Raw genomic sequence first — 10951 nt, forward strand, 5'->3', positions numbered from 1 at the left:
CACTAGCAGTCCCTCCGCTCCCAATGTTTCTACCCTCTCTCTCCCTCCCCGCCCCGCCGCCGGCGCCGCCGCTATTCTCCGGCCGCCTCCTCACCGCGCAGCCCCCGGCCGTCCCTACCAAACCACGTCTCGACATGGCCGCCACCACGCCCGCGCTTTGGTCATAGTTTTGGCCGTCACCGTCTTTGCGGGTCGCAAAGGGGAGACGACCGCCGGCGATGTACCACGGCGGACTCGGTAGCTTCCGACGAGAGCTCCAGAGCGGCCAGTAGCCGGCCGACAACCACCCTTGCTGCGTCGAGGTGATCATCGCGGCCTCTTCGCCACCATGACCGCAAGGTGTTCGGCATTTTTCCCACAAAGGTATGGACAGTGGAGACGAGTTTTTCTTCCATCACTTCCTTTGTTCATCGGATGATTCGTCGTCGGATGATGAAGATCTCGTGGTGGCTGCACTGGTCGTTCACGACCACATTCAACGACAGCTTCCTCGGTACAGGGGGTTAGTCCCTAGCCGTGCTCCCAACCTGAACCGCAACAGGAAGAGAGGCCATGCCCTGCTCTATGCCGATTACTTTGCCAACACCCCGCTCTTCAAGCCGGATAAATTTCGTCGCCGTTTTCGAATGGCAAGGCATGTGTTCAATCGTATCCGAGAGGGAGTGGTTGCTCATGACCCATACTTCGAGTGCAAGACGGATACCCTTGGAAAGCTTGGATTCTCCTCTTACCAGAAATGCACCGCGGCCATCCGCATGCTTGCATATGGAATTCCAGGCGATCTGGTGGATGAGTATGTGCGTATGAGTGAGACAACATGCCTGATGTCAATGTACAAGTTTTGCCAGGCTGTGATCGAGGTGTTTGGCCAAGAGTACTTCAGGAAGCCAACTGCCGCTGATACAGAGAGATTGTTGGTGACCAACACAGCTAGAGGCTTTCCAGGCATGCTTGGCAGCATAGATTGTATGCACTGGGAGTGGAAGAACTGTCCATTTGCTTGGCAGGGCCAGTACAAAGGGCATGTCAAGGCGTGCACTGTCATATTAGAAGCGGTGGCATCACAGGATCTTTGGATATGGCATTCTTTCTTTGGCATGGCAGGTTCTCACAATGATATCAACGTGCTGCAGCGTTCTCCAGTCTTCGCGAGGCTTGCAGAAGGCCACTCCCCACCTATCAACTTTGAGATCAACGGCCACCAGTACAACAAGGGATACTATCTAGCAGATGGTATATATCCTCAGTGGTCAATTTTTGTGAAGACAATATCGAAACCCCAAGGTGAGAAGAGAAAGAGATTTGCCCAAATGCAAGAGAGTGTTAGAAAGGATGTGGAACGTGCTTTTGGTGTGCTTCAATCCCGGTGGGGTATCATTCGAAACCCTGCACTGTCATGGGATGAAAGGAAGCTTTGGGAGGTGATGACTACTTGTGTGATCATGCACAACATGATCGTCGAGGACGAGCGTGATGAGAGTATCTTCGACCAAGGATTTGATTATCAAGGTGAAAATATTGAGCCCCTGCACCAAGACCCGGCCACATTTGAACAGTTTGCCCAATTCCACCGTGAGATGCGTGATTGGCACACTCATTTGAATCTTCAAAATGACTTGGTAGAGCACGTGTGGGATCACATTGGCAACCAATAGATGTATTGGTCCATTTTATGTTCAGTGTAGACAATTTCGATTTGGTTGTAAAACTATTTTAATTTTCAGACAAACATTTGGATTGTAAAAACTAGTTTTGATGAAAATATAGGCATTTTTGGCCGCGACGGACATGATGGGGCAAAAGGGATGGGGCCGCGTGCTGGGCGCACGGCCACCGCATCCCAGGACATGCCCCGACACGACCCCATTACCCTACCCAAACGGACAGAATCCGGACAAAACAGACGTCCGTTTGGGGTCGTGCAGTGGAGTTGGCCTTAGTACAATCATAACATAGTTCAATATTATTGGCAGAGACAAACAAGCTCATCTTAACATATTTTCGCGGTCGTTGTTTATTTGGAAGTTTATGGGTGATGTTTGAGTGAAATCAAGCTAATAAAATAACTGTTACCAATAATTTATCTTATTTTTTGCGAGGAAATAAAGATATATCATGGAATTATTCATTGCAAGTTGCTGATTCATGATGGGAAAAAGCATGGCATGCCTTTAAGGAAGGAGATTTAAAGCAACATTGAAGTATTATCCACAATTGATCGACTAGCGTCTCTGGCGCCCCTTTGATGTTGTGGAAACTTGGTGGTCTTTTTTTCTGCTTTTCAATTATGTTTTATTTGGGATTGCTTGTTTTGTGACCCCAACATACTTTTTATGTCGGTGTGGTGCTACTCGGTGTATGGACTTGTTGGTTGCTTTATCTATAAAGCGGGGTGAAAGCCTATTTCAAGATTTGATTATACTAAGAAGCACATGAAACAATAAAGCTAGTCAACAAAATGCTATGCGACGTTCGAATATTCAGGATGATATCTAATCACCAACATCTCAAATGTAAATACGTTCCAGAGAAAATCGAACAAAAATGATACCGTTATGTTAGAAGCTAAAGGATCTGTGTCTACTCACTCAGATGAAAAGGCAAACGCCAATGAACCTTGTGGTATAGTAGAATGTTAGTTTAGTAATGCGGTGGAGATTTCTTTTAACAAAGCTAACTTAACAGATATTTGCTTATCATTCACAAAACTTCAGTTCAAAATCAAACACAACCTCCCATAAAAAAGTCAAACACAACCAACAAATTAATGGAAAAAAGTTTTCATGAATAAAAAATGACACATGACATAATGATCTTCATAACCTTATTGTGGCACCAAATATATATTCATAACAATTTAGACAATTAACCTGAGAAATAATTGGAACAAAGACTCTTGCCAAAAAATGATTAACCAGGACAGGAATTATTTATCATAAACCCTGTGCAAGAAGCACAAAAAATAATATTCAGTTTTTAAATATTATAACCCAGTAACACCATACATATTATTCATTTATCTGATGCTCTGGGACTGGAATATTCATCAATACTGTAATCAACGTCTGAAATCATTGATAACTGATCCACAATAAAAGAATGGTAAGAATAACAACTTTCTGAAGCAGATAAGTATATTGAAATTCACACTTTGGTCAAGTCGTCTCCAAGGAACTAAATATCAAGGTGGAATTAAATTAAACGGTACTAGCAAGAGCCAAATTACTTGGCAGGATTACAGGAGAATAATCAGCCTGTGACTATCGACCATATACTAACTTCATTCAAAAACTCAATTGAAAAAGAGAATCAGACTAATTAATTAGTACGAGGCATTGGCAAAGATCGAACAAGTTAAAGCAATGGCGCAGTAAATCAAGGTCTAGCTATAAATTAAATGGCAGGCCGCTCCATGGAGATGATGGTACACCAACTCTACCACATCGAATAAAACAAGCGCCCTGCACAGTAGCCGTGCTCCCGAAAGTTAGGCACGGCAGCATGGGCCAAAAGATCCCCGTAGAAACAACACATGAGATAACAGCGGCTTTGCTGATGACAAGATGGCTTACCCAACCCCTTCGACCAGCTACCACAGCATAATTTTCGTCCTCAAGCCGCGGTGGCTCAAGCAAATCGACCAAACTCACATTTGACATGACACAACAAGGTGGAAATAGCCAAAAAAATAACCCCGTGGTTCTTTATCTATTTATTATTTCCTTTGATCCAATGATCACCTGCCAATCTTAGAGGAACCGAACTGATATATTTTTCAATACATAGTAGACATCCTAGAAGTACTTTAAATCTGCAAAGAGCAGTGCTTCGGTACACCCATAAACTTACGATACAGATCTAAACATCGTTGGTTTCTCATGCAAGAAAAATTAGGTATAGTGATTTTCATAAATCATTTGTAATTTGCACTCCTAAACTGAAGTTACAGAAAACTTCTTTATGCAAGCTTTAGAGTCAATAGATCCACAGCACAATATGACTTTGTTGTGTAATAACTTGGCCTGCTTAGCAATGAAGAAAGACAAAATCAGACTGAAACTAACAAATCTCATTAAAAAAATTGAGAAAAGAAATCCCATAAAAATATGATATTGTTATTTCTCGCCGCTAAGAACAATCTGATCAAAGTTAGAGATTCTTACAAGTATGGAATGGATGAAAAATCTTGATCGGAAATATATCTCTATCACTGTACTTGATGAGACAAATTTAGTCCTGTGTTCATTGAGATATGGCCACTCCTTAGTACTTCATCCGTCTCATAATATAAGATATTTTTATAAACCATGTTAGCTTGAAAAAACATCTTATATTATGAAACAGAGGGGTGCATGTTTTCATTCTGGATTTGGGATCCGGCAGCAGGGGGAATAAATATGGGGGCTCGCAACAAAAGATTAAGTGAAGATGTCCCTTCATCATATTGTTAACAAGCAGCTACTACTAGCAAACAGGCCAAGGGTAATGTATGGAGCACTGTACCATTATTGGCTTCCATGATCGTGACCCAAGTAATTTACTAGAGTATCAGCTGCATATGTTATTTTAAGAGGGCAAAAGAATTCTTATCACCACATGCATTGCACATTGGCTCTCTTTTTCCCGCTACAAGTTCCAATGCACCGATAAGATGCTTAACAGCACATACAAAGCAAGTAAGAATCCAACCCATGTCTAGCTATTCCTACCAACCCCGTAAATTTGGGAAAGAGATAGTAGAGTATACGTGCTACTAGCTGAACAAGGTAAACAAGATTGGCAATTCGGAAGCCATAGCACGCAAGAGGATGAAATGAAGTGGTCGATGGCGTGGGAACTAGGAAGAGCATCAAAGAGTCAAACTTTTCAGCTGTCAAATTAACAATAGTACTACTACCATCAACCTCTCCATGGCGTCAAGTGATTACTACAAATAATGTTTTGTCTAAAAAATTTACTCCAAAGGACCCACAGAACATGGTGATTTTAACTGTATATGATTTGCAGTTCCCAACATATGCAAACATGTTAAGTTAAAAAAAATGGTAACACAACAGCATCAGCCACATAGAGAAATCAGATAGTAGCATGTTGTACAGCAAGTTTACCTTGGAAATACTGACTGCTTTTCCTTTCATTTTCTTTCCAACTTCTACTACTATCAAAAGACTTGGAAGTTAGCTGTGGCACTGGCACACAGCATGCAGCAGCAAAATGGAAGACAGGGTAGTACCACTACTGGTGATGTGAGATGAAAGAAATGAGGTGACATGTAGTAACAAGATGGCTACCATTATTGCACCAGGCTTACTAGCTAGCACTACGAGTAACAGTTTTCAGTTCATGGTGTTACCATAGCCCATCCCGCCGAGAATGAACGCCCCGCTGACGGTGTTGTACATGTCCGGCGGCACCGCGGAGGCGTTGCCGAGGTGGAGGTCGGAGATGCTACGCACTGCGGCCTCGTGCGCGTGGCTGGGCTCGTCGTTGCTGGTGCGGCCGTTGTCGGCGCCCTGGTCGTAGAGGAACCCCCTGAACATGTGGCCGTTGATGCTCACCGCCGCCTGGTACGCGAACTCGTCCGCGCCGTCGTCGACGGAGGTCACCCGCACGCACCGGAACACCGCCGGCGCGCGCACGTGCCGCGGCAGGCTGTCCCTGAACGGCGCGTCTGCAGAGGATGGGATAGAAGATGTGATTAGTGTCCAAGTTTCTTGAATTATGTGTGCTGAGACTTGGGATGTGCGTGCGTGCGTCTGTGCTGGTCGATCACCTTGTTGGCTCGAGGAGGTGCCGTTGGAGGTGGAGGTGCGAGAGGTGGTGGTCGTGGTCGTGGTCTGGGACGAGTGGAACCGCGGTTTCTTGGTGGCCGCCGTGGCAGGAGCGGCGGGAGGGGAAAGGTCGCCGCCGAGCGGGTGCTTCTCGCGGCGCCGGGCGGCCGGGATCCAGGTGCTCCTGACGTGCGTGGTGCAGTCGAAGCCGCGGCTCTTGCAGCACGTCCGGCATCGCTGGTGAGGGCAGTCCTTCTTCGCCTGGTTGCCGCAGTCGCTGCACGTGGTGGAGCCGCCGGATCCGGAGGAGACGCCGCCGTAGTCCACCGCGGAGGCCACCTGCTTCTTGTCGGCGGGGGCAACCGCGGGCGGCGTCGCGGGGGGCTGCGAGTGCGATTGCCAGAACTGGATGGCGCTGCCGGACTTGGGAGCGCCAGGGTCGGCGAGCCCGCACTGGCCCGCGGAGAGGAGCGCGAACCCTTGGTCGGCGCCGTCGGCCGCCGCGGCGGCAGCAGCAGCGGCCCTCTGGTGGTGGAAGGAGGAGGCGGGGGCGAGGACGACCATGCCGACATCACCGTTGGCCGCCGCTATCCCGTAGTTGAGAGCGGCGGACTGGCGCGAGGCGGGGGCCCAGAGCCCGGCGGCGGACGCGCCCGCGGCATTGAAGCCGAGCGAGAGGTCGTCGCCGCCGGCCGACGCGATCCAGTCCGCGTAGGCCGCGGAGACCGATGGGAAGCGCCGCCCCGACGACGCCACGCTTGCTGGCGGGGGCAGTAGCTCCCCCTCCCTAGCTAGCTGCTGCACCTGCACCTATCAAGGCTAAGCTTAGCTCCAAAGGCGAGCGGAAAAGGCGCAAGAGCAGACGAAGATGCTCCCTCTGAGAGTGAGGTAGCGTAGCGGCTAGCGGCTGAGCTGAGTGAGCCTACGGACGGACCGGAAACCCCTCCTCTCCATCCACTTTAAAGAAGAATCTCTCTTCCCAGCGAAGGAAGGGGCATCCAAGAGTAAAGAAAAGAAAACGCAAAAGACTCTACCCTACTACCACCTAGCTACCCTAGCTAGCTAGCTACCCTCTCTCTAGTCTCTAGAGCCTACCCTAGGTTAGCATAGCTTGCTAGGTAGGTAGCCTCCTCTCTCTCCTCCTTCCTTTTGGAGTATCTGTCTGTGTGTGTATACACCTACGGCCTACAGGACACTTGTGTTCTTTATCACTCTACTTCCTCAGGACAAAGGAGTGTGTGTGAGAGAGAGGGAGCATGTGTATGCTGTGTGCTGGTGAAGATAGGAGAGAAGGAGGGAGGGGCCGGGCGGGTGCTGCTTCAGCGTGTGTGAGGTCTGAAGAAGTGGCTGCGGGTGGGGTCTGCGGCTGAAAAATTCCTCTGATCGACCACGGGATCTCATCTTTCGCTCGCTGCGCCTGCGGCTGCGCCCAGTGGGGGATCGAGACTTCTTGTGGGGGCGCCGCACCGGGCACGCAGCGCGGCAGCCTGCTGGCAGCTTTCACTGACGCGCCCGCCCGGCTCCCCTTCTCTTCTTCTCCCTCCTGCTCTGCCGCTGCCGCTGCCGCCGTTTGCAGCTCTGCCCCCGCGTTAAAAGCAGCGGCAGCAGCGGCCACAGCCTACGCCCGCGCGCCAGTCTACACTCTACCATAGCCGGTAGCTGCTGGGTTGCTGGATCCATGGATCCGCGGCGCAGGGATTGATTGCTGGTTCGTATTGGGCGCGACGCGATCGACGGCTTTTTACCAGCTCCTGCGGGCGGTGCGATATGATACGCCGGGTCTTTCTTTTCTGCTGCTGCCGCCTAGGGCTAGCTAGGCCTCCATGGCATGGCGGTAGCATCTAGCTAGCCTGATTACTCGGCTGTGCATTGTGTACGAGCGAGCACAAGGACGCGAGGACGAGATAAGCGGATCTGGCGCCATCACGTGAGACCGGACCGGACGCGCCGGAGAAACGGAAGAACGCGCCGCGGTACGCCCGTCCGTCCGTCTGGCCAAATACAGGCTCGCTAGGTTTTCACTCATACCACATTGAATTCGTGGTTTAAGAGCAACTTTAACGGGCCGACTCAAACGAACGGCGATTTCATTTGTTTGGGTCGGCCAGACGGACACGGATGTTCGCTTTCGCATTTGAGTCGGCGCGTGCGCTGATGAAGCTATGTATCTAGGGTAGGGTCATGGAACTATCCAAACTGACCTACCCAAAGACATTTCCAGAAGAAATCATCTTTCAATCGACTTGTAGGTGTCTCACTCGACAGACTTGAAGATACTCGACCAAGAAGCAATCACTCGACCAAGACCAAGCCACTCGACGGTCAGGTGACCTAAAGGCGCTCCGCATGCTAACGGTCGGTTATTAAGTACCTTTTATGATCATCATAGCACTTTATTACTAGCGTTACCAGTAACGCCCTGCCTTAATGTACATTGAACCCTTTGTATCATGGGCTGGCTGGGGTCTTGGCGCACTCTATATAAGTCACCCCCTCCTCCGAAACAAGGGTTCACACGCCTGTAATTCACACACGCATAATCCAGTCGACCGCCTCCGGGCTCCGAGAGGTAAGGCTATTACTTCCTCCGAGAAGGGCCTGAACTCGTAAATCTTGCGTTCCTACAACTCCTCTATAGTTAAGATCTTGCCTCTCCATACTTACCCCCCTACATCACTGTCAGACTTAGAACCACGACAGTTGGCGCCCACCGTGGGGCAGGTGTTTTAGCGTTTTGTTAAAGGAGTTGCGATCTTTTCCGATCCGAATCATCATGATTTTCGGCAGAGTTTTGGTGGAGGGCCGCGAGATCCGTCTCGGCGCGCTCACGTTCATCGCCGACGACTCCGCGTGGCTTCAGGAGGCTCCGCTCGACGTAAACGCACTCCCAGTCCGCGGGGCAACGCACTTTAGCGCGTGCGTCCGCGGCGTTCTCCTGCGGCAACCGTCGACCCCCTCCCGGTCGGCTCCTGTGTTGTCCTCCGTCCCAGTTTCCCGCCGGCGCAAGCGCTCTGGTTGGTCGAGACTCCAGCGGTGGGTGAGACACGCGGTGGCACGCTAGTTGGCCACCCCTCAAGTCGCGATGATTGAGCCCGACGAATCCCTCTACGGCCTGTTCGACTTGTCGACTGGCTCCGCAGAGACCGCATCCAAGTGCGACAGCAACGATCCGGCGGTGGAGGTTCTGATGGTCGATGGACCTCCCAGTCCTTCCGGTTTTTCCCGCACCGACGGAGGCGCGGGTGGAGGCGACCCGTCGCGTCCTCATGAGGAATATGTTCCCGAGCCTCTCACGTCGCTGTAGAGAAAAGAACTTCGCCGCCGGAACATGGATGCATTGCACACTCCTATCATTGGAGAAACCCCCGAGGCTCGTGCCTTGGAGGACGCGCGCCTGGCAAACTTGGCCGAGCGCCCTCGACTGAAGAATCTCCAGCGAGCACTCGACGAGCGTGCGCGACAACAGGTTCCTGAATCCAGTCGACGTCAGCTCTTCCCGCCCCTGCAGGTATATCGAACTCCGATTCAGAATTTAGCAGCTGCAGCCCGCATAGCAGAGTCGATTCAGCCTTCCCAGTCGGAGGCTGGCAGAGGCTTGCTGCAGATCAGAGCGTTGCTCCGGGCAGCAGGAGACCAGAATTCCGCTGTTTCTCAGTCGCGGAACAGGATTCACAGTAGATCCGTTGCCGTAGACACAGTCCAGTCGGCTCATAGCCCAAGATCGCCCCCGAGGCGTGAGGGACGTGCGGACCGGCGTAATCAGCATGGTAACCGTGAGCAATATGATCACCGATTCGATCGTGATGATCGACATGGAGTGCCCACCCCTCCCCCGAGGAGCGGGTCGTATGCGCCTCGACAATAGGATGATAGGCGCCCTCGTAATGTTGGACGAAGAATTCCAGTCGACTCCAGGGAGCCAGGCTTCGATGCGAGATCCATTCTCGTTCAAGGTTTGGTTGACAGGAACAGAGCTCACCGGAAATGACACGACAGAGATGCTCCTACCAGCAGCAGAGCACATGTTTCGAGGCCAGAGTGCTTTAGTAGAGCCATCAGGGCCGCTGTGATTCCTCCCAACTTCAGGTTGGCGACTGGAGTCAACAAGTTCACTGGCGAGTCCAAGCCCGATACTTGGCTTCAAGACTACCGAGTGGTTGTCCAGATTGGCGGCGGCAATGATAAGGTGGCCATGAAGCACCTGCCTTTCATGTTGGAGGGCTCGGCCAGAGCGTGGTTGAACCAGTTAGCACCCAGCAGTATTTACACTTGGGAAGATCTCGCCCGAGTATTTGTCACCACATTCGAAGGAACATGCAAACGACCGGCAGGGTTGACGGAACTGCGGTCCTGCGTGCATAAGCCGAATGAAACCTTGAGGGATTACATCCAGAGATGGATCACGTTGCACCACACGGTAGAGAATGTGCCTGACCACCAAGCAGTCTGTGCCTTCAAAGAAGGCGTCAAGTACAGAGAACTGAATCTGAAATTCGGTCGAATCGAAGATATGTCTCTGAACCGAATGATGGAGATTGCCACCAAGTACGTAATGGAGAAGATGAGGATCGACTCCGGAGTGGCAAGCTGAAGTCAGTCGCCCAAGAAACCGGAGGAAATTCCAATCGGAAACAGAAGCGAAAAGCCGAGCCAACTGCTCCTGGGGAAGCCTTGACTGTGACTCAAGGAAAGTTTAAGGGAAAACCCAAAGGACCTTGGAACCCCAAGAAAGTTAAAGACCAGGACGGAAATGATGTGTTGGATTTGCCGTGCCTCGTCCACACCAAGAAAGATGAAGAGGGTAATTTTATTTACCCAAAACATACCACTCGACAGTGTCGACTCTTGATCCAGCAGTTCCAGGGCAAGCAACCCAAACATACCACTCGACAGTGTCGACTGACCAAAGTCTTGATGGATGGTGGGAGTGGTTTGAACATATTGTATGCTGGGACATTGAAAGGGATGGGCATTTCGATGTCCAGACTCAGTGCCAGCAACATGAGTTTTCATGGAGTCATTCTTGGAAAGAAGGTTGAATCACTCGGCCAGATTGCTCTTGATGTGGTTTTCAGTGATTTCAAGAATTACCGCAAAGAAAAGTTGACATTTGAAGTTGTAGACTTCCAGAGTGCCTACCACGCTATTTTGGGCAGGCCGGCTTATGCACGCTTCATGGC

At 50.5% G+C, this 10951-nt stretch overlaps 2 protein-coding genes across 2 annotated transcripts; one reads left to right on the forward strand and one right to left on the reverse strand.

Moving 5' to 3' along the window:
- Positions 1-521: 521 nt before the first annotated feature.
- LOC119353597 lies at positions 522-1466 on the forward strand (the record flags this gene model as incomplete). Its single annotated transcript, XM_037620222.1, has 1 exon — positions 522-1466. A coding segment is annotated over one exon (945 nt), but the record flags the coding sequence as incomplete, so codon positions are not given.
- A 3567-nt stretch (positions 1467-5033) lies between these two features.
- On the reverse strand, positions 5034-7451 carry LOC119353608 (protein LATERAL ROOT PRIMORDIUM 1-like). Its single transcript, XM_037620232.1, has 3 exons — positions 7419-7451; positions 5774-6575; positions 5034-5671 (listed from the first exon to the last, which is right to left on the reverse strand). The coding sequence occupies exons 1-3, from the start codon at positions 7449-7451 to the stop codon at positions 5337-5339; spliced, it is 1170 nt and encodes a 389-aa protein (XP_037476129.1). The 3' UTR covers positions 5034-5336.
- Between the last annotated feature and the right edge of the window lie 3500 nt (positions 7452-10951).

Source organism: Triticum dicoccoides, chromosome 1A (assembly GCF_002162155.2).
Source record: "Triticum dicoccoides isolate Atlit2015 ecotype Zavitan chromosome 1A, WEW_v2.0, whole genome shotgun sequence".
Classification (NCBI taxonomy): domain Eukaryota; kingdom Viridiplantae; phylum Streptophyta; class Magnoliopsida; order Poales; family Poaceae; genus Triticum; species Triticum dicoccoides.